This window comes from Arvicanthis niloticus, chromosome 27, assembly GCF_011762505.2.
Source record: "Arvicanthis niloticus isolate mArvNil1 chromosome 27, mArvNil1.pat.X, whole genome shotgun sequence".
Lineage (NCBI taxonomy): Eukaryota > Metazoa > Chordata > Mammalia > Rodentia > Muridae > Arvicanthis > Arvicanthis niloticus.
Window position 1 is genome coordinate 69,300 of NC_133435.1, and position 21,733 is coordinate 91,032.

The following is a 21,733-nucleotide window of genomic DNA, read 5'->3' on the forward strand; positions in this document are numbered from 1 at the left end:
TGGCCTCGAACTCAGAAATCCGCCTGCCTCTGCCTCCCAAGTGCTGGGATCAAAGGCGTGCGCCACCACTGCCCGGCGAAATTTGTCTATTTTTATTGAATTAAAGTTTATCTTTCTTCTCAGTTTTATATTTTTGTGATAATTTGATGCCTCAGTAATGTCTTCATTTATATACATGAAGGTGTTTTCTTTACATCTATTTTAAGATTTATTTTAAAATTTTCATTATACATTATATGTTTCATTACATATGTATTATATATTATGTATATCTTATATATAATATATTTTATATATAGCCCAACATAGATAATAAAAACTCAACTCTCAACTCAGGTTGTCTGAAATAGCAGTATGTATTCTTAACTACTGAACAATCTCTTCTGTGTTATTATATATTCTTGCATGTATGTTTGTCATTGTATAAGATTATTTTTATTTTTAATTCTGAAGATTGAACCAGGGATCTTGTGTATGCTTGGCAGGCACTCTATTACTGAACTCTAATCTCTTTTTCTTCTTTGTTCTTTACAGTATTATATGTAAAACATATTGCATTTGATGTGTTAGTCACACTTTACCTTACTGTAACAAAATACTTAAAGAGGCAACTTCAGAATATGTAGTAATTATTTTCCATTCAGTTTCAGGGGTTTCAACATATAATTGTTGAACCTGATTATTGTTAGCTAAAATTGAATGTAAATTTTAGGGAAGTAGAATATGACAGACTGTATTCAAGTCACCTGGACCTAAAATGCTTCAGAATAAAAGCAAGGGATCCACTACTTCCAGAAAATTCCTCATTATTATTACCTGAGAAATGTTTCTTACTCACCTATAGTAATGTTTCCTTTACACATGGGATTATTTTGGCATTTGGTGTATGTAAATGTATATTCATTATGTTGTTAATGAATTGTTCCCTTGGAAAATATTGAATTTTATTTTATGTTTCTTGGTGTTATTTGTGTCTTAAAGTTCTACATAGGATATAAGGACAGAAACTCTTGTTTGCTTTCAGATGCTATTAACTTGGAAAATGTATATAAATTAATACTGCATTATCTTTAGAATTAGAGAATGTGACATAACTTGTCAGAGACTACTGTACTTGAGAAGCCGGATTTGAAAAAATGATGGTGAGGGATACAGAAATCTATTTAAATAGAACTATAATATTTACAGAATTATTTTAATATGATAATAAAAATTAGTGATAACTACTGCTTTCTGAATTAAAAAATTAAGATAATGAAGAACTACACCAAGGAAATAAGTGTGGTAGCCTTAGCTTAAAAGTTCTAGACTGTATTTTTAGATATCCTAAACACTCAAGTAAAATTAAAAATTGAAAAACAGAAATTACTAAAAGTATTTAATTTTCAATAAAATTTGGATCTAAAATAATTTATATGATCCTTGAAGTATATCAGGAGATTTACCAGAAGAGATATTTGGTAGAATTGGAGCTTAAGACATAGGCTATACTTTCTCTAGGGAATAATTTCTAACATGAAAAGCAATTAATAGTGTCTGTCTTTTGAGGAAATTAAAATATCTACCTTGCATCCCGTGGAGTAAACATACTTTACTGAACAGTTCTACTCTGTTACCTTATTTATACCCTAGGGTACTGGGGATGTTTAGAGAAGGAAAGAAAATAGAACTTTTATTTTAATTAGGAGCTTTGACAATTTAAACTAAGAAAGTGATAATGGCCTTTACTTGTAATTTTCTTTTCTCAATTTTGTGGAAAACATACATTAAGTTTCCTATGTATTATAAAGAAAACAACCTTCAGTGACAACAGTACAAAAGTTGATGCTTCTCAATTAGGGCAGATAGAGTAAGTGGAGGAGATGATATGGGTACTCAGCTTCAATTTTACACCAGTGAGGATATCACAGTCTTGTATAACTTAACAGTGTAACCCCATGAAGGTAATATCTTTGTATGATACAAGAACTATAGTTTTCATAACATTCTATGTCACAAAACTATAGTTTCCACAAACACTGTCTACCCAGCTATCGCCATTTGGTTTTCCCATTTTTTAAAATGTAGAGTATCTTCTAATAAGAATTATTTCCTGGAAAATAATTCTACTTTTCCCATTCTTTAATGCAAGGTAAGCTCCTTTAGAATTATGTTATAAATTCATATACTTGTTAACTATTCAATAAGTATCCCTTATGAATTATGCAGAGTATATATTTTTCAGAAACTTTGAGGCTATTATTTCATATTGGTATAACTGTACTTACTGACTAATATAATCTTCATTAAAGTTGTAGTGGTGAGATCACTTTTATATCTACCACATATCTATTATTCTTAGTGATATTAAACAGCACAATTTTCATTTCTCACATTGCAAGCCCATTTAAATGTCTAAGAATAAATCAACTGAAGTTGGGGGAAGTTACTTTGACACATTTATATACATAACAAATACTTCAGAGATTTCATGTAGTATCCCTTATTGTATATGATTAGAAAGTAGTCATGATGTATTAGGTGAAAATGATTCTTCATTTTCTTATTTATTTAGTTAACTTTATATATGGAGATATGAATTATGGTTGTTTCTCAGTAATTATGAAAGATAACATATTTATCTTTAAAAAGCTTATATCCCCAGAGTTGCTATCTGTTACTGTTCTTTAAATCTTGGTTTCATATATTTAATTTAACTAAATAGACTACTTATTTCTACATATTTTTTCATACAAATGTATTTGTATTCAGGGTGGTAATCTGGAACACATCCTTTGTGTCACAAATTTGAGACTAACATCTATTATACTTGCAATATATGTTTATTTGTCTTATATGTATTTGGATGATTGTGCAGAACTTACATTGTCTGTGTGGAGAGTTTGAGACTGATGTTCTTTATATTTCAAATATGTGACCTATGTTCAGCACACATAACTGTAACCATTTGAATTCCCAGAAATCACAAATTTTAAGATAAAATTGATAAACTTTATAATAATATTGTCTGCTATAGATGCATTATAAACACATTTGAGAAGTTAGTTGTGCTATTGTAGCATCAAAATAATTATGGATTTACCAGTGTAAGAGGGAAATAAAATACAAGCTTACAGGAAACACCTGATTTACAGATCCTTGCACTTTTTTCTTTGGTTGTTTCATGCTAGCCTCTCAGATCTCCTCCTAAATAAGCCAGCTATCATATAAGGAAATGATATATTGTATTTTTTTCTGCCAAAGTATTTATTCTTTCTTAATGATTAACAGTGGCACATTTTTCTCACAAATAAAATATTTCTATTTCAGAGTGACCTCTTACTTATGTATATATGTTTTCTATATAGATTTTCTTCTTTTTTGGATTGGGGCAGCTCAGTAAGTATCATAATGATGTTTAGTTTCATAGCAAATTTTCTGGCTTCTCTTCAGATCATACAAATCTTTGCCTTTTATTTCCAAGGACTTATTCAGACACTCTTTTTTCCAGGTAACTTATCCTCAATTAAAAACGTAAACATCACCAATAATATATACACTTTTTATGTTTAATGGTGTGCATTTGTTTATTTATTATATTTATTTACTCCACATATTTTTATCTTCTTGGAAGCATTCCTCCAAAATTTGTTCTGTAAGTAAAAGGGTGTTGTAGGCAAACTCATTGGAAATGTTGTATTTTAATCATAATGGTAACTGAAGATTAGAATTATAATCATCATAATTCCACTCACAATGTCCACCTCAATTCAAGGGCAACATTCTTCAATGATAAGCTTCCAGAATAGGCATTTAATCTCAGAAAGTATAGTAGAAAATTATTTCATATCTTTTTATTTTGCTCTTCAACCTTAGTATATATGCATATTTAATGTTCCTGCTTTCCAATAAAGATAATTGTAGTATAGAATATAAAAATAATTTCATCAAGGTCACAAAACTGTTTTGTTAGTGTTTTCATGTGCCAAGTCACAGAAAATAATACTCAAGATTCCTAGTATTAAATTCTTGCTTTATGCTGTACATAGAAAAATATATATTAAACAAGAAATTTCTAATCAACATTCACAAAATTATGATATTATCTTTACTGATTAGCCTCATTTATACAGTAATTTTTAGATATTAATAGAAATGTTATCAATAACTGCATGCTAATTTTAGTGATGCATTATAAATTGTAAGAAAGATATTGTTTCACTGTGGCATTTGTGTGTATCATGTACTTTTATCTTGTTTATGACAAATATTCTTTTTTATTTTCTCCCATTCCTTTAACTCATCCCTATATTACTTTCATGTCACAACTCACTAAAATATGTTAATTCTGTATATAAACAAAAAATTTACCACATGTGTAAAAGGGAAAGAAAAGCAAGGTCTCAGAAAGATTACTATATAATGATGATGTGTCAGGTAACAAAACACATATTTCAATTTAAAAACTATATAGTTCTTATGATAGCAATATAAAATAAAAAGATATAGAGAACATAAAGGAAAATATATGATCAGCATCTATTACTTTGGATGAGCCATATAAAATCACACACACACAAAAACACAACACATCTTGTCTTAAATATATAAAAAATAATTAAAATTATTGAGTTGATAAAAAAAATAGACATTTTTATTTATTTAACAAATGACTTAATAATTAAGCATTGCAAAAGAACTGATTGATCCTTGCCTATGAAGGTCATATTACTCTGTATAAGTTCATATAGAGAATAATGTTTTTATCCCAGGGACAAGGCTGATAGAATTAACACCTGATCATTTAATGGGCATCCTTTTATTTCCTCCTCTTTTCAGAAAACAAACAACCTGCATGGAAGCAGAGAACCATACAACCATAGTACAATTCCTCCTTATTGGCCTTTCAGAAGACCCTAAAATTCAATCTGTTCTTTTTGGAGTATTCCTGTCCATGTTCCTGGTTACCGTGCTTGGAAACTTTCTCATTATCTTAGTCACCAGCTGTGACTCTCACCTTCACACCCCCATGTACTTTTTCCTCTGCAACCTGTCATTTGTTGACATTTGTTTAACCTCTACTACCATTCCCAAAATGCTGGTGAACATTTACATGCACACCATGGAAATATCCTACACAGAGTGCCTTATTCAAGTATATTTTTTTAATAATTTTCTTGGAATGGATAATTTTCTTCTGACCATCATGGCCTATGATCGTTTTGTGGCCATCTGCCACCCACTTAACTACACAGTCATCATGAACCCTAGAATCTGTGGCCTTCTAGTTCTTTTATCTTGGATCATTATGTTCTGGGTCTCCCTGATTCATATGTTATTGATGAAACAACTGAGCTTCTCCACTAGAAATGAAATCCCACATTTCTTTTGTGAACTCACTGAGCTTCTCAGGGTGGCTCGCTCTGATACCCACATAAATAACATTTTTCTGTATTTGGTTACTGCAGTGTTAGGTATGTTTCCTGTCATTGGAATAGCTTTCTCTTATTTTCACATTGTCTCTGCCTTATTGAAAATGTCCTCCATTAGAAATAAGTATAAAGCCTTTTCCACCTGTGGGTCGCACCTCTGTGTGGTATCCTTGTTCTATGGGACAGGATTTGTAGTTCATCTCAGTTCTGCAGTAGCCCATTCATCCAAGAGAAACACAATCACCTCAATAATGTACACTGTTGTCACCCCTATGCTGAATCCCTTCATCTACAGCTTGAGAAACAAGGATGTAAAGGGAGCCTTGACAAGACTCCTTAGAAGAGTTAAATTTTGTCCTTGATGCATTGCTGATACCAAAGGAAAGGCAACTATTGTGAATACCAATATGCAGAGACTTTTCTTCCCTGGATATTTGAAGTTTCTAATATTTTCATTGTTTTGTTTTTGTACATATTATAATTGATTTCTTCCTAAAAACCAATCAATTATTTTTAATTTTTTTTCTACCTAAAGTTTATGAAGAAATATAAAAGTTTGACATAAATTTTAAAAACATTTTTGATGTTTTGAAGTTTACCTACAGAACCTATATAGAAACTAATCTGGTTTTTCTCAAAGTATATTGCTTGAGGGAAGATGAGATGGTTACGCACATAAAGAGCTTGCAGCTCAAGGCTGGTAACATAAACTCAATAACTGGTATTTATGTAAAGGTGGAATCAGAGAATCAACTTCACAAAGTTGGTCCTCTGACCTCCACCTGCATCCTACCTATGGCATTCATAGGCTCACATGTATGTACACAGACAATAAAGATTACATTAAAAATTTTAAATGGATTGGTTGAATATTAATATTTTCAACAAAGTTTACTTATATTTGTATTTTCTAATGCAACAATGTAGGGAAATCACTGCAGCAATATAGCTAACACTGTATCAGGAATGTGTTTTCTTCTTTAAACATCTACTCATCTGGCACATTTCCTTAAGATGTTTTCTCTCTTTTATGTAATTTTTGAAAGGAAAGTAGTAACTTGGAATGGACAGCTAGAACTTGACATTGAGTGCATGTTCACATGTTCATAAGGCATGTGTTCAATATCCCAATTTTTAAAATAAGAGAATTTTGAACATATTTTAATTGATGAAACTTATGATAGATAGGAATTTTAAAAGATTTTGTCCACCTTACTTTTAGTTATGTAATAACTAGAGACACTCTGAAAAGTTGTTTCATTCGTTTAAAACCTTGATCTATTTTCTTTTATCTTAACTCATTTTCTATTTTTACATTTCTGCTTTCATTTCCTTTATCCTTATTAGCCTCTTTCTTCTTGTTGTTTCATTATGTCTGTGAATGACTGTATTAGTTTATACATCAATTTTGCACACTAATGGGAATGTCACTTATTTCTACCACTTATTTATTGTAAAGTTTAAATGGATTTGTTTCAATAGTAACTATGTTAAATATGAACAGAGTAATTACATGAAGATTGAATCAGAAAATATATTGGCTACCAAAAGTGATATCTGTGTTTATGTAAGTAGCATACTCTGCTATGTTTGTTTAAATAATTGCAATAATTTTCTAATAATGCATGTGACAAATATCTGTCCTTATTATGTTTTGAATGTAATCAATTATTTGGAAAAAGTGTATAAGAATAAGAGAGTTGGCTGTGTGTGTGTGCGTGTGTGTGATCATTTGAGTAATTACCATTTGTATTTACCTGTCACTTTTTACTTTCTTGGTTTTCTGACTAAATTTACTTATTTATTCATTTTACATCCCAATTGCTGACCCCACTTGAGGTTCACACCTCACAGAGACCCTCCCCCACCCAACTTCCTCCTATTCTTTTCTGAGGGAAGTCATTCCCCTCACCCAGGCATATCAAGTCTCCACAAGGCTAGGCAAATCCTCTCCTACTTAGGCTAGACAAGACAGCCCAGTTAGGGAAATGGATCCCACAGACAGGTCCTGTTATAGTTGTTGAGGACCCATGACAAGACTGAGGTGCACATCTGCTACATATGTGCTTAGTCAAGGCCATATATGCTTTTTGGTTGGTGGCTCAGTGTCTGATTGCCCCATAGGATCCAGGTTAGTTAACTATGTTTGTTTCCTGTGGAGTTTGTTCCCCTTTCTGGACAGTCAATTATTTCCCCAAATCCCCCACAGGAGTCCAAAAGCTTTGTCCAATATTTGGCCGTGGATCTCTATACTAACTGAAACACAGTTAGCTGCTAGATAGAGCCTCTCAGAGGACAGATATATGCTTGCTCCTGTCTACAAGCATAATAAAGTATCATTAATAATGTCAGGGATTGGTGCTTGCTCATTGAATGGGACTCAAGATGGATGCTCTATTGGTTGGCCATACCCTCAGTCTCCATTCCATCTCTGTTTTTGCCTTTGTTGTAGACAGGACAATTTTTGTGTAAAAAGTTTTGTAGGTTGGTTGGTGTCCTTATCTCTCCACAAGGGTTCCCATTTCATTACAGGAGGTAGCTTTTTAGGTTCCATATCCCTGTTGCTATGCATTTCAGCTAAAGTAAACAGCATTGACTCCTGGGAGCATCTACCATCCCAGGTCAGTGACTCATCTTAGAATGTAGAGGTTCATTTCTCTCGATTTCTTAGTAGACTTATTTTCAAAATTACTAAAAGTATAACAGCTTTAGAGGTTTTAGGTTTTTAGTTCTTGGAACCACTTAGGAATTTATAAGTTTTCTCGAATTAGAATATAAGCAATTGGTGAGAAGCTATTCTTTGAGGTAGCTTGGAAAGACACTGAAACCCTTCCTCTCTTCTACTTGGAGGCTCAGTTACGTTCTCAAAGGAAGCCCCTTCTTTTAGTATTCAAAAGATAGTGATTAAACAAAAAAATAAAAAATTTCAAAAAATATAATTAAAAGAGAGAAATGTGGTGATTGAAAATCAGTTACTACTGTAGTTAGAAAGGTACTGAAGAGAATTTATAATATAGACTATTACAAGAAACATTGCTTATTGATTACACTGTAATATAGAAGTGGGGGTGAGCAATTATTCTCATCTTTTCTGGTAGCATACAGAAATGGGCTCTGTGACTCTATTTTTATGAATAGGGTAAGTTTCTTTTGTACTGTGTTCTGGCACATAATACCATCATGGCAAGTTTACAGTTCTCAGAGATATGCATGACTTGTGAATGCAGTTTCCAGGTGTCAGATTTTTGTCATGTGTTAGTCATTTAAGCCAGGGTCATGAAAATAAAGATATTCCTGGTTGATGAAAGTTCAGAAATTGTCAATGATTTTTGTCATCAGGTGTTGGTTTGCAGATTTGTGGTGTCTGCTAACAAGATTCTAATGCTGGAATGTTTGCATTTCTGAAATACATTTGTGAAAATGTATTAATGTAGACATGCTTCTTTTTCTGGTCCCTAATTTGGAGTCTCAATTCCATAAGAAACAATACCATACCAATAAGCTCATTGTGTTGTAGAAGCATAGGGGATGCAAAGGAAAGAAAATGTCCAAATTTCATCCAAGTAAGAAACATAGCTTATAGAGATGACCCGTAATCTGAATAGCATTCCTGTGGTAGAGAACCCTCTTCACTCTGAAGCATATTACCAAAGTGTAATACTGGTAAGGCATCTTAAGAAAGTTCAGTAGCTTTGAGATTGCATCTTTGTGAAATAACTACACTTATATTTCTTGTTTGTGTTAACTCAGTATGGCTATGACTTTTAGTGCTTTAAGCCAAAATTATTGAATACTTCTTTTAATGAAGTAAGAGTACAAAACACAAAAAATGACCAAAGTCACTTGTCTCTGAGAGCCATCAACTTTAGGAATTAGCCGTGGGAGCATTGTGAGCAGGTCACAGAATGGGCAGTTGTATACAATTTTATGTGGCAGGTGTCAGAAAATGAGAATAGTGAAAGAAGGGTTAGGGTTGGGATTGATGAGATGGTTGAAGCAAACATTTCAGAAGGCACAAGAGATACATATTTCCATCAGAGGAGAAAGAGTCAGCACAGACATAAGAGTGTAGACAAAAGTCAACAGAGTAAAACACTCATGACCAAGTTATATGTTCTATCTCAGGTCATCTTGTGAGTTGGGCATAGGTGATAACAAACTTCCTCTGACACAAATTAGGTTCTTATGTTGCTAACTGAGCATCACAAAGGAAAAAAAAAAAGTAAAACAAATACCAGAGCAAGTTATACTCCTTTTGCCCAAGGGCAAGTAGCAAAGAAGTTACATAAAGAAAAATGTATTTATCACAGGGTGATTACTTTCATTTCTGTCTCTACAGTAAAAACAAAAAATAAAAGAAAAAAAACATGTTTGTTTGAACATGAGTCTGCCCCATTAAGGCAGTGATTTCTCCTAAAATTCCAGATTCTACTGCTTGATAAAAGCATGCCATACTTTTCTGAAACAGGGCCCAATTATGGTAGCCTATGCCTTTAAACCTCACCACTCTGTAGACAGAGGAAGGAGAATCTCTCTACTAGTTAGAGGCCAGCCTGATCAACAGAGTGAATTCTAGCACAGCCAAGGCTACACAAAGAAACTTTTACCCCCAACAGAGGAAGAACATGAAGTTGAGTGAGGGTCCTTGGTTGAAGATATGGTGATGGGGGGAGGAAAAGAATATGGTCAAAATATATTGCATGAAAATTTTAAAATGAATAAAAATATTTACAATAAAATTTCTCTGCTATGGCCTAAAACAGCTCCTAATTTAGGCTATTAACCATTTCTTAATTCTTCTATGCTCTTTATCACATAGACTACTTTGAACAAAGACATATAATATGGTATTTCCTTCCAGTACTGCAAATCTAATAAAAGTTCAGGTTTTAAATGGAAGTCATTCATTCCATTTAAACCCATACTTTATTGGGGTTTTATTTGTTTGGTTGTTCTTGGCACAAGGTTTAACTATGTAGACTAGTCTATCCTTGAATTCACATTTATCCACCTGCCTCTAAAATATATGTTCCACAATGCCTGACCATTTTTAAAAATATATTATACTATTTCTGTCCATTCATCTTTTCCTTTTACCTAGAAGACTAATTATTGTACTCAAGGCATTCTTTTTAAGTACATGCCTGATACTAGAAACCTAGCCAAGTATCCAAGTATAGTGATATTATGGATCATGAAGAAAAGCATACAATCAACATGTAACTAAGCCACTGTAATTCCTAATCATATTCTAAATATTTATCCTCATGTACACAGAGGAATATGTCTCACCTATCACCAGAAATGTGTCTACTTGAAAGACACAAATATTACTACAGAAAATCTCAGTTGACTTTTAGGTATCCAGTCCCAGCTGATACATTTATAACACAACTCCAGCATCTAAGGCTCAGGGAACATTGTTGAAGAGATAAGATTTAAGAGCCAGAGGAAAAAGAAGTTGCTATAAGAGTTCATCTCCTAGAAATCTCAGAGGAGATGCTTGTATACAGTGTCATCAATATGCCTGCCTAAACAAGACATGAACAAGATGGCATCCATATATATATATGTATATATATATATATATATATATATATATATATATATATAGACATGAGAGGGAGATATCATGGAGCCACAACTCCAGAAAAAATCTAGCCATATAAGGAATGTCATGTATGGGAAAAGAGTGCCCAAATTGGTTATCCAATACCAAGTGGTCAGTTCTGAAATTGCACATATACAAGTAACATGGGAATGGAGAAGGTTGTATTTGTATGTTTAGGTTATAATTATGTATTTATTTCTTAAGTATATAACTGACAAAGTGTCCTTCAACTCCCTTTTCTTCCTTAAAATGACTCCAAGTATATAAAAATATAATGCATTTCTATTTGTAATAATGAATATTTTTATGTATTTAATATCTTCAAAGACTGTTCATGGAGGTATTGTAAGTATGTTGATTCCTAATATTTTTGCCTATAAAACTAGCCATTCTTTAAGGGACACATTAAAAGTTGGAAATAGAATATTTGCATGGAAAAGATACTTTTATTTTTCTTAGTTAATGTGTACATATTACAAAATAGAAGAAACATTCCCACTCCTCTGTGTTCTTCATGTCTCAAGGGAGATGAATTGTACAGAGTATGAAATTAAATAGAATAATTTGTTTAATGAGGACATCTGATAATTCACATCTTTAGACAAGAGAAACATTAAACATACCATGCCTGCCTCCCATTCTCATCTTTAATTCTCTGTCACAAGCCATTAAATCAACTCAAATAGCCATCCTAAAAGCAATGTAGGATGAAGGAACTTCAACTGTAAACATAAATAGAGAGAGGTATTTTCATTCCAATGAGATTCAAGAATGAGCAAAGAAAGAAAATGAGTATTGATTTTTACCTCTAGGAAAAAGATTGTAAAACGCCATACATGTTCTATTTCCTTACTCTATATGAGTAAAATTCTGTACCTCAGGAGCTTCAATTCTGATATCAATTCCTGATAGCTCTCTCTCTCTCTCTCTCTCTCTCTCTCTCTCTCTCTCTCTCTCTCTTTCTCTCTCTCTCCTTCCCTCTCTTTCTCAATTTAAATAAATGTCAGACTTTCTTCTAATTATTTGTTTTCTAAAGTATATGTTGATAATGTCTTAAATATGTGGCAGTGTATTTTATGCCATTTTTTATTAATTTTTTGTTAAATTCTGACTTTTTATAATTTAGAATATTGTATTTTTTGATAGTTAATAGTTCTATTTTACAGTTATAATTTCCATGCAATACAATCCATGAATCCACTCTTAATTCAGTATTTCTATAGTTTCTCATTCATGTTTTTTTTTTCTATACTATGATTTCTTAAAATGTCCTGGGAAATACTTCATGACTATATTTGTATAACCTTGCCTTAATATCTTCAAGAATATAGCAACAATACTGTAAACTTCCTTTATTCTAACATTTTATGTTGTATGTACTTTGAAAAAAACTTTTGATATGTTCTGCCATTGGTTTGTTCATTTATTGATGTTTCAGGCTTAGCTGCTAAACAGCAACAAGTATTTCATTTTCTATATCAAATTCTTTGTGTTATTCTTAGGTTGTAGCTTAACCTTTTAAGATAAATTCTGTGATTAAAGATATAAAGAAAGTCTTGATATAAGAGATATATCTTGATATAAAATATATCTTGATATAAAAGCCTGTCTTGAGGCTATGTGTCCTGTAGTCATGCCCTCTACCTGTGGAGGGGTTAGGGGGCATTGTCCTATGTGACTGAAGAACACAAATCTATGGAGGACTGCAGCCTCATGGAGGAGCCTGGAGTCTGGCAAAAGGCCTGCTGTCCATTAGGGTCACCTGCGGTCCCTCCTGGGGCTCCTCAGGTCACCTGGGGTTTCTGGGGGGTTTATAGCCTGTGATTGACCAGAAACCTGGCTGCCTTTCAAGGTCCTACAACTCCCCCTTTACTTTTTAAAAAGAGAGGAGTCACTGGAGTGACTGTATAATTTGTAGGGAAAATTTTGGGTGAGGTAGAAGTACCAAAAGATAACACGACACAGGCCAGAGGGGTAGCACAATTAAGTCAGAGGGGTAAGGAGAGGTTTAGGGTGGGGGTTGGGAAGACAAGGGATCAGTGAACCAATAATTGTCCCATGGGTTGTACAGTTTGAGGATTTAAACATCATTTGATTAATCTAGATAGACATCATGTTTTTCTTACTAACATGTAACTTCTCCCAAGTTCAATAGTCATTTGACTTTGGCAAAACAAAAAAAATCCATCTGTAGCTGAAAGGTCCAAGTCTGTCCTCTGTGGGATTCAGTGCATGTCTCTGGATCTCAGCTTGTGTCTTCCTTCAGATGATATGTCTGGAGGAAGGCAGCTTTGTTGTCTGAGGCAGGTCCCAGGAGATGACATTTGTGTCTGATGGATCTGTGGGAGCAGCACTGTTCTTTTCCTTTGTGGGGTTAGCCTGTAGGGTAATCACAGCAGAGGAGCAGAACCCTAGCAGTGGGAGGTCTTCATAGGGTGGGTAGCAAGTGTTAAGCCTGTAATGGTTTGTTTGGGAATACATCATGACCTGCTGTTATCCTAGAAAAGCAAGGATGTTTGAGGAACTTAGTCCTGGAAGGCATCTTTTAAGTTTGCTTTGGATGGCTGAGAAAGAAATATCATGTTATTTATGTATCTGGGGTTGGCAGCAAAGTTTGTCTGTAAAAGGAAACTGATTGTTAATTAAGGATTGAAAAATGGTGATTAGTATAGTGATTTGACCTATGGAAGTAGATTATATGACTTTTGAACCTTAAAGAAATCTCGAACAAGCTGAAAAAATGTTGGACATATATCATGAATTCTATGGATAAAAGAAACATTTAAATAAAGAAGCAAGAAAATTTTGAGTTGAAAAGCATGAATATTGCTTCAGGTATTCTTGTTAGGGAGAAAAAGCATTTAAACAAAGCCTGAAAACTTTTGGCTTAAGGGTATCAGGCGTGCTTCTCTATTGTCTTTGTCTGTCTTAGGTGTAGGGAGAGGGGCCTGCTCTGCTACTTGGTGGCTACGTGTTCTAGCAGACCACCACTCTAGGTTCCTGTCAGCAAGCACCACTTAACAATGGCAACAGTATTGTGTTTAGTATCTGCAGACATGATGTATCCCCAGGTGGGGCTGTCCCTGGTTATTTCTTCCTTTAGTCACTGTTCCATATTTTGTACCTGTTCTTCCTTTGGACAGGAACATTTCTGGGTTAAAAAAACTTCGAGATGGATGGGTAGCTCCATCCCTTGACCATGAGCCATGCCTATCTGCTGGCGGTAGTCTTTACAGGTTTGATCTCCCCAATCTTTGTGCATTATGGCTAAAGTCAATTTCGTTGGGTCCTGGGAACCTCTCATTTCTCTGGTGTCTGGAATCTTGCAGTAGCTATCCCTAGTTCCTCATTCTCCCCTGCTACCTATTTTTGTTTGATTTCCTGACCTTCTTTACCTCTCTCACATCTCTTCCAGTTTGATAATTCCACCCTTATTTCCTCCCCATCCTTTCTCCATCCCTTATCCCTCTCTCTTTCCACTTCCCACAATCATCGTTTCTCCCTCAATGCAGGACTGAAGTATCCACACCCTGGTCTCCCTTCCTTCTATGCTCCATATGTTCTGTAGTTTGTGTCTTGGGCATTGTGAGCTTTGGGCTAGAATCCACTAATTAGTGAGTACATATCATGTGTGTTCTTTTGTGTCTGTGTTATCTCAATCAGGATGATATTCTCTACAGGATGATTTGCCTGTGAATTTCATGAAGTCATTGTTTTTAATCACTGTGTAGTACTCCATTGTGTATATGTACCACATTTTCTGTATCCATTCTTCTATTGAGGGACATCTGGGTTGTTTCCAGAGCATAGCTATTATAATTAAAGCTGCTATGAACATAGTGGAGCACGTGTCCTTGTTATATAATGAAGTATATTTTGGGTATATGCACAGGAGTAGTATAGCTGGGTCTTCAGGTAGAACTATTTTCAGTTTTCTCAGGAACCACAAGACTGATTTCTAAAATGATTTTACTCACTTGTAGTCTTACCAGAAGTGGAGGAGTGCTTCTCTTCCTCCACATCCTTGTCAACATCTGCTGTCAACTGTGTTTTTGATCTTAGCCATTTTGACTGGGGTGAGATGGAATCTCAGTGTTGTTTTGATTTGCATTTCCCTGATGGCTAAGAATGTTGAGCACTTCTTTAAGTGTTTCACAGCCATTCGGGATTCCTCAGTTGAGAATTCTCTATTTGGATCTCTGAAATCTACCTTCTTGAATTTTTATATAGCCCATAATTTCTTTCATTTTACTTTTCTGATTTCTACACAATCTATACACATATAGGATAATAAATTTTCTGTAAATGCATGGAGCAATACTGCAGTGATTCTTTCTCATTTTTTTGAGTATTAAATTTTATTTTTGTTAGAGATACTTTTTCTTATTAATATAATCTTACAGCTTTATTGAATCTTAACTATTTACTTGGTTTACAGTTCCATTTGTCCAGTATACTTCGCATTTTGATTTTGCTGTATTTTCTTGGAATATACATTTTCTATCCAGTTACTTTAATCCAGTTCATGTCTTTGCCTGTGAGATGCATTTTTTTTCAGGAATTACATAAGCATATATTTTTATTTCATTCACTTAGTCTGCAATTTTGACTGAAGAGATAATGTCATAAACTGTAGGTTTATTTATGGATTCCATGATTCGTGAATGAATCATATTGTCTTTGCATTTGTGTGTGTGTATGTGTGTGTGTATGTGTGTGTGTGTGTAGAATATTCACATGTGTGTTGGTACATGTGCTCATAGTACATCTGAAAATTATATCTTATGAAGACATTAACTAAAATCAAAGAAAACTTTGCCCTCAGTGATTTTATATCCTGCCCTAGTAAGTCATTGAACAGATTGACAAACTAGTGCTCTTATACTACCACTCACACAATTATAAAAATAGATTCTTAAGTGGAAGTTTATTTCATTTCTATGTACTTAAATCATGCTTTTAATCATGTATATTTATGGTCATCAATTTCTAACTAAGCCATAATCAGTTTTATTGGGTAATACTTCAAATGTTGGGTAGGAGAAGTGAATTGTCAAAAAGTGAAGAGAGGTGACTAAACATTGAGTTTATATAAATTCAGTTTATATACATAGAGGTTTTAACTATTCCTAAAGTAATTATACAGAAATTTGCATCTATTGTATTGCTATACCCTCAACCTAGAACTGACCTTAACACATGCATGTAATTAAAATGGTATAAAAGCAAAAAAAGGGAGGGGGATGGGATAGGAGGTTCTAGGGAGGGGAAATAGAGAAAGGGGATGACATCTAAAATGTAAATAAATAAAATATCCAATAAAAATTTGATGATCTGGCCACTGGGAAAAAAGTAATTATACAGGGTAAGACCCTCATTACATGCTTATTAGGAAATATTAGAGTCTTGGATCTATAGCACCTGCATCCCTCTCATACAAGCTTGAGGTTTAGATAACAGACTTAAGCACATGTTTATCAAAGTAGAAAGCTATGCATGTGTATGAATCATTAAGAATTTTATTACAATTTTTTTTAATCTTCCAAGTTGGGCTAAGGCATTTAGAGCTTCTATGGGTCTTATCCTTTGATTTTATAACTAGCAGTTATTTTCTCATTGCTTGAGTTTATGTTACTACAAACTGAACAACTTGTTATATGACATTTCTTAACATAGCTCTGAGTAGAGCTAAATTAACAAAGCCATGAAGAATGAAAGTTTCTCCTGGATAATCTGCTTGATATTCATTTTACATAACTCACATGTTGAAGTACAGTGCTGCAATATGACAAATTTACAAACAGAAGTTGAAAAGAGAGTAGAATGAGGTGTACAAAAAGAAGAAAGTAATAAAAATGGATATTAGGGGATAATTCAAATTGTAATGTATATAGTAATCCTTAAACATTCTGAACAATTAATACATACTAATTATAAAACCACATCAAGATCTTGTCTTTCTGAGAATTTTTACTATAAAATACACATAAATTTTAAAATATTGAAAGAATACCCATTATTAAAAAACTTATGCTCTGAAGACAAAAATATGAATATATTCACTAGTGGTAATACTCTCTTCTCTTCACTCTCTCTTACCTTCTACCCCTTTTTTTCTTTCTTGCAATATAAATTCAAAAGAAAACTACTGTAGGAACCATCCATAGCATTTCTGGTTATTATCTGAAAGAAATAAAGCCAGCACACCAAGACTACAAGACTGGTTAAGAGTCTGTTGCGGCTTGGGAGGTCCCCTTACTAATGCCGGACTTGCAGCAGCTAACTTAAAAATGGCTGCAGTCCTCCTTAAGGGTCAGAATCATGGAAAATTCCCTTCAAAACATATGGCCCTATGCTTTGCCTGTGGGAAGGTGGGACATATGAAGAAAGAGTGCCCAAATAATCAAATACCATCAAAACTGTGCACCAGGTGTGGAAAGGGCTATCATCTGGCTCGGGATTGCCGCTCTGTTAGAGATATAAGAGGTCAGATCCTCCCTCCAAATCCCTCAGCCATTAAGGAAAAAAATTTTTCAAAAAACGGATATGCGGGCCCAAGATCCCAGTGCCCCAAAAGATATGGGGCACTGCTGAACACTCAGGGGACTCTTTTTGCTGCAGAGCCACAAGGGGTTCCACAGGAGTGGACCTCCGTTCCACCTCCCGAGTCCTACTAATGCCACACATGGGGGTGCAGCCAATCCAGGTTGATTATAGAGGCCCTCTGCCAGGGGGAAGTGTCGGCCTTATTTTAGGCCACTCCTCTCTTACTTTAAAAGGGCTCGTGGTACACCCCGGTGTAATAGATCAGGATTATACCGGAGAACTTCAAGTTCTCTGTTCTAGCCCACAAGGCGTATTCTCCATCTCCCCTGGGGACAGGATAGCTCAATTGGTTGTCCTTCCAAGCTTACACGATTGTTTTCCATCCACCGAGAAGCTTAGAGGTGCTCATGGGCTTGGTACCTCAGGAACTGACTTCGCTCATCTGGTGGTTGACCTTAAAACTAGACCTACCTTACAATTAGCAATAGAGGGGAAGAACTTTACTGGAATTCTAGACTCGGGAGTGGATAAAAATATTATTTCTTCTAATTGGTGGCCTAAGACATGGCCTGTAAAACGATCGTCCCACTCCCTACAAGGATTGGGATATGAGGCCAGTCCCGCAGTCAGTTCTCGCTCGTTGACTTGGCAGGCACCAGAGGGTCAAACAAGAAGTTTTATGCCTTATGTGCCTCCTCTCCCTGTCAATCTCTGGGGAAGAGACATCTTACAAGACCTAGGGCTAGTTCTGACTAGTGAATACTCCCCACAAGCTATAAACATTATGAAGAACATGGGATTTAAAGAAGGGAAGGGTCTTAACAGGAACGAACAAGGAAGGTTAGATCCTGTCTCACAAGAATCAAACACAGGAAGACAAGGCCTGGGTTTTCCCTAGTTGCCATTGAGGGCTCTATGCCCATACCCTGGCTCACATAGGAGGCCGTGTGGGTTCCTCAGTGGTCCCTATCCTCTGAAAAATTGGAAGATGCTACAAAACTAATTAAAGAACAAGTGCAGCTCGGTCATCTAGAACCTTCTACCTCTCCCTGGAATACACTCATATTTGTCATTAAAAAGAAATCCAGAAAGTGGAGACTTTTACATGATTTAAGAGCCGTCAATACACAGATGCGACTATTTGGCTCTGTACAACGAGGCTTGCCTTTACTCTCTGCCTTGCCTAAGCAGTGGAAAATCATAATTATAGATATTAAAGATTGTTTTTTCTCTATTCCTTTGTGTCCACAAGATAGACCAAGATTTGCATTTACACTACCTACTATTAATCATTTTGAACCTGATAAAAGATATCAGTGGAAAGTTCTGCCTCAGGACATGGCCAACAGCCCCACTATATGTCAGCTGTATGTACAAATGGCCCTCGAGCCAATTAAGAAACAATTCCCCTCTCTGCTGCTGGCCCATTACACAATGACATTATTATGTGTCATAAAGATTTAATTACTTTACAGACCTCATACCCCTTATTATTAAACACCTTGGAACAGTGGGGTCTACATGTTGCTACTGAGAAAGTTCAATTTTCAGAAATTGGCTTTTTTTTAGGGACGGTTATCTATCCAGAAAAGATAATTCCTCAGAAATTGGAGATTCATAGAGACCATTTACATACTTTGAATAATTTTCAGAGATTATTAGGTGATATAAATTGGTTAAGACCATTTTTAAAAATTCCCTCAGCCGAGCTGAAACCTTTATTTGATATTTTGGAAGGGGATGCTCATATTTCCTCACCGAGGGCCTTAACACCGGCTGCAAGCCGTGCTCTACAAGTAGTAGAAAATGCTTTACAAGATGCCCAGTTAAAACACATAGATGAAACCAAAACCTTTGACTTATGTGTTTTTAAAACTAGACACTTACCAACTGCTATATTATGGCAGGAGGGGCCTTTGTTATGTATTCATCCCAATGCTTCTCCCACAAAGATTATTGAAAGGTATCCAGATGCAGTTGCTCAACTTGCCCTTCGTGGAATAAAAGCAGCCGTTACCCATTTTGGAAGGGAGTCTAAGGTTTTGATAGTGCCTTATACTGCCCATCAAGTCCAAATACTAATGGCGACCTCTGATGTTTGGGCAGTGCTGGTTACTTCCTTCAATGGTCAAATAGATAATCATTATCCTAAGCATCCCATCTTACAATTTGCCTTAACTCAAGCTATCATATTTCCACATATTGTGTCTCAGGAGCCACTCCCAGATGGAATGGTAGTTTATACGGATGGGTCTAAAACAGGAGTGGGTGCCTATGTGGTTAATGATAAGGTTACATCCAAACAATACCATGAAACCTCATCTCAAATTGTGGAATGCTTAGTGGTGTCAGAGGTTCTGGAAATCTTTCCAGGTCCCTTAAATATTGTTTCAGATTCCTTCTATGTGGTTAATGCAGTGAAAGCATTAGAAGTTGCTGGGTTAATTAAGACATCTAACAGACTTGTAGAAGTTTTTCAAAAGATTCAGCTTACCCTGGCTAAGCGAAGATTCCCTGTCTTTATAACTCATATTAGGGCTCACTCAGGCTTACCGGGACCTATGTCCCATGGAAATGACCTGACAGATCGAGCCACAAAGTTGATTGCAATTGCCCTTTCGCCAAAATTGGATTTGGCTAAAGCCTTTCATAAAAGGTTTCATGTGACAGCTGAGATGCTACGAGGTCGATTTAACATTACTAGAAAGGAGGCTAGAGATATCGTGACTCAATGCCAAAACTGCTGTCAATTCCTACCTGTTCCCCATACCGGAATTAACCCTCGGGGAATTAGGCCATTACAGATCTGACAAATGGATGTTACTCACATCCCATCCTTTGGCAAATTACAATATTTGCATGTCTCCATTGATACCTGTTCTAGAGTTATATTCGCCTCTCCATTGACTGGAGAAAAGGCGGCCCATGTTATTCAACATTGTCTCGAGGCTTGGAGTGCCTGGGGAAAGCCTAAAATCCTTAAAACTGACAATGGACCAGCCTACACTTCTCAAAAATTTCAACAATTTTGTCGCCAAATGGAGGTGACACACCTGACGGGTCTTCCTTACAACCCTCAGGGACAGGACATCATTGAGCGTGCTCATCGTACCCTTAAAACTTATTTGATAAAACAAAAAGGAGAAGTTGAGGAAGCTCTGCCCACGGTGCCATGGGTTACTGTTTCTCTGGCACTTTTTACTCTCAATTTTTTGAATTTGGACAGTCAGGGCAATACAGCGACTGATTGCCATTGCCTGGAACCAACTAGGCCAAAAGAAATGATAAAATGGAAAGATGTTTTGACTGGTCAATGGAAAGGCCCAGATCCTATTTTAATAAGATCCAAGGGGAGCGGTTTGTGTTTTTCCACAGGAAGAAGACAACCCATTTTGGCTGCCAGAGTGACTGACTCGGCGGCTCGCAGTTCCTGAAAATGACCCCCCCAAAGGATTCATCTGCAGATGCTCTCAGTTCTCACTTGGACTCTCCTAAATTGGGTTCCTAGTATATATAGTGAATTTAGATGGCTATCCTATCTGCTTTTCCAAAACCTATGCCCTTGCCTTCTTAAAAGGTACCACTTCTGCTAAACAGACTTTCTCCTATACCCTTAACTGTAATGCCTCACTCCAGTTTGTGTGTATCCTCCATTTCTTTTCATCTTATCCAACAGCTCCTTTAATACTTCTACCTATGTAACTTGCTTTATGTCCCAGTGCCGGTCTGCTCTTGTGTATAAGCAGGCTCTAATAGCCAGTATACCACTTGGATCCCTATTCCTGTTCAGACGTCTGGGACCTTGACCTTATTTCGACAGAAGAGAGATTTTGATATAACTGCAGCCATTATCACTGCTGTTGCCATCTCTGCAGCTGCAGCTGTGACAGCCAGCATGGCCTTGGCTGATCAGGTTACAGCAGCTACTGTTGTTAATCAAACTTCAGAAAAGACCTCTGAGGCTTTGACCACTCTACAGAAAGTGGATGCATACTTGGCATCAGACATCCTGTTGGTCAATCACAGAGTTGATTTGCTCCAAGCCCATGTGGAGCAGCTCACGGATGTGGTTCAAATGAGCTGCGTGTCAGCAACCCCACATCTATGTTTTACACCTCTGAGATTTATGAATGATACATTTATTCAAAGCCATAATCTTTCTGCT

At 35.5% G+C, this 21,733-nt stretch overlaps 1 protein-coding gene across 2 annotated transcripts; it reads left to right on the forward strand.

Annotated features, from left to right (window-relative positions):
• The first annotated feature begins 1,781 nt into the window (after positions 1-1,781).
• On the forward strand, positions 1,782-8,678 carry LOC143439620 (olfactory receptor 7D4-like). Of its 2 annotated transcripts, none has more exons than XM_076925946.1 (2): positions 1,782-2,131; positions 4,819-8,678. In XM_076925946.1, the coding sequence occupies exon 2, from the start codon at positions 4,835-4,837 to the stop codon at positions 5,771-5,773; it is 939 nt and encodes a 312-aa protein (XP_076782061.1). In that variant the 5' UTR covers positions 1,782-2,131; positions 4,819-4,834; the 3' UTR covers positions 5,774-8,678. The 2 variants fall into 2 exon arrangements, with proteins under 2 accessions (XP_076782061.1, XP_076782062.1); XM_076925947.1 differs by having other exon boundaries at positions 1,782-1,943.
• The last annotated feature ends 13,055 nt before the right edge of the window (positions 8,679-21,733 follow it).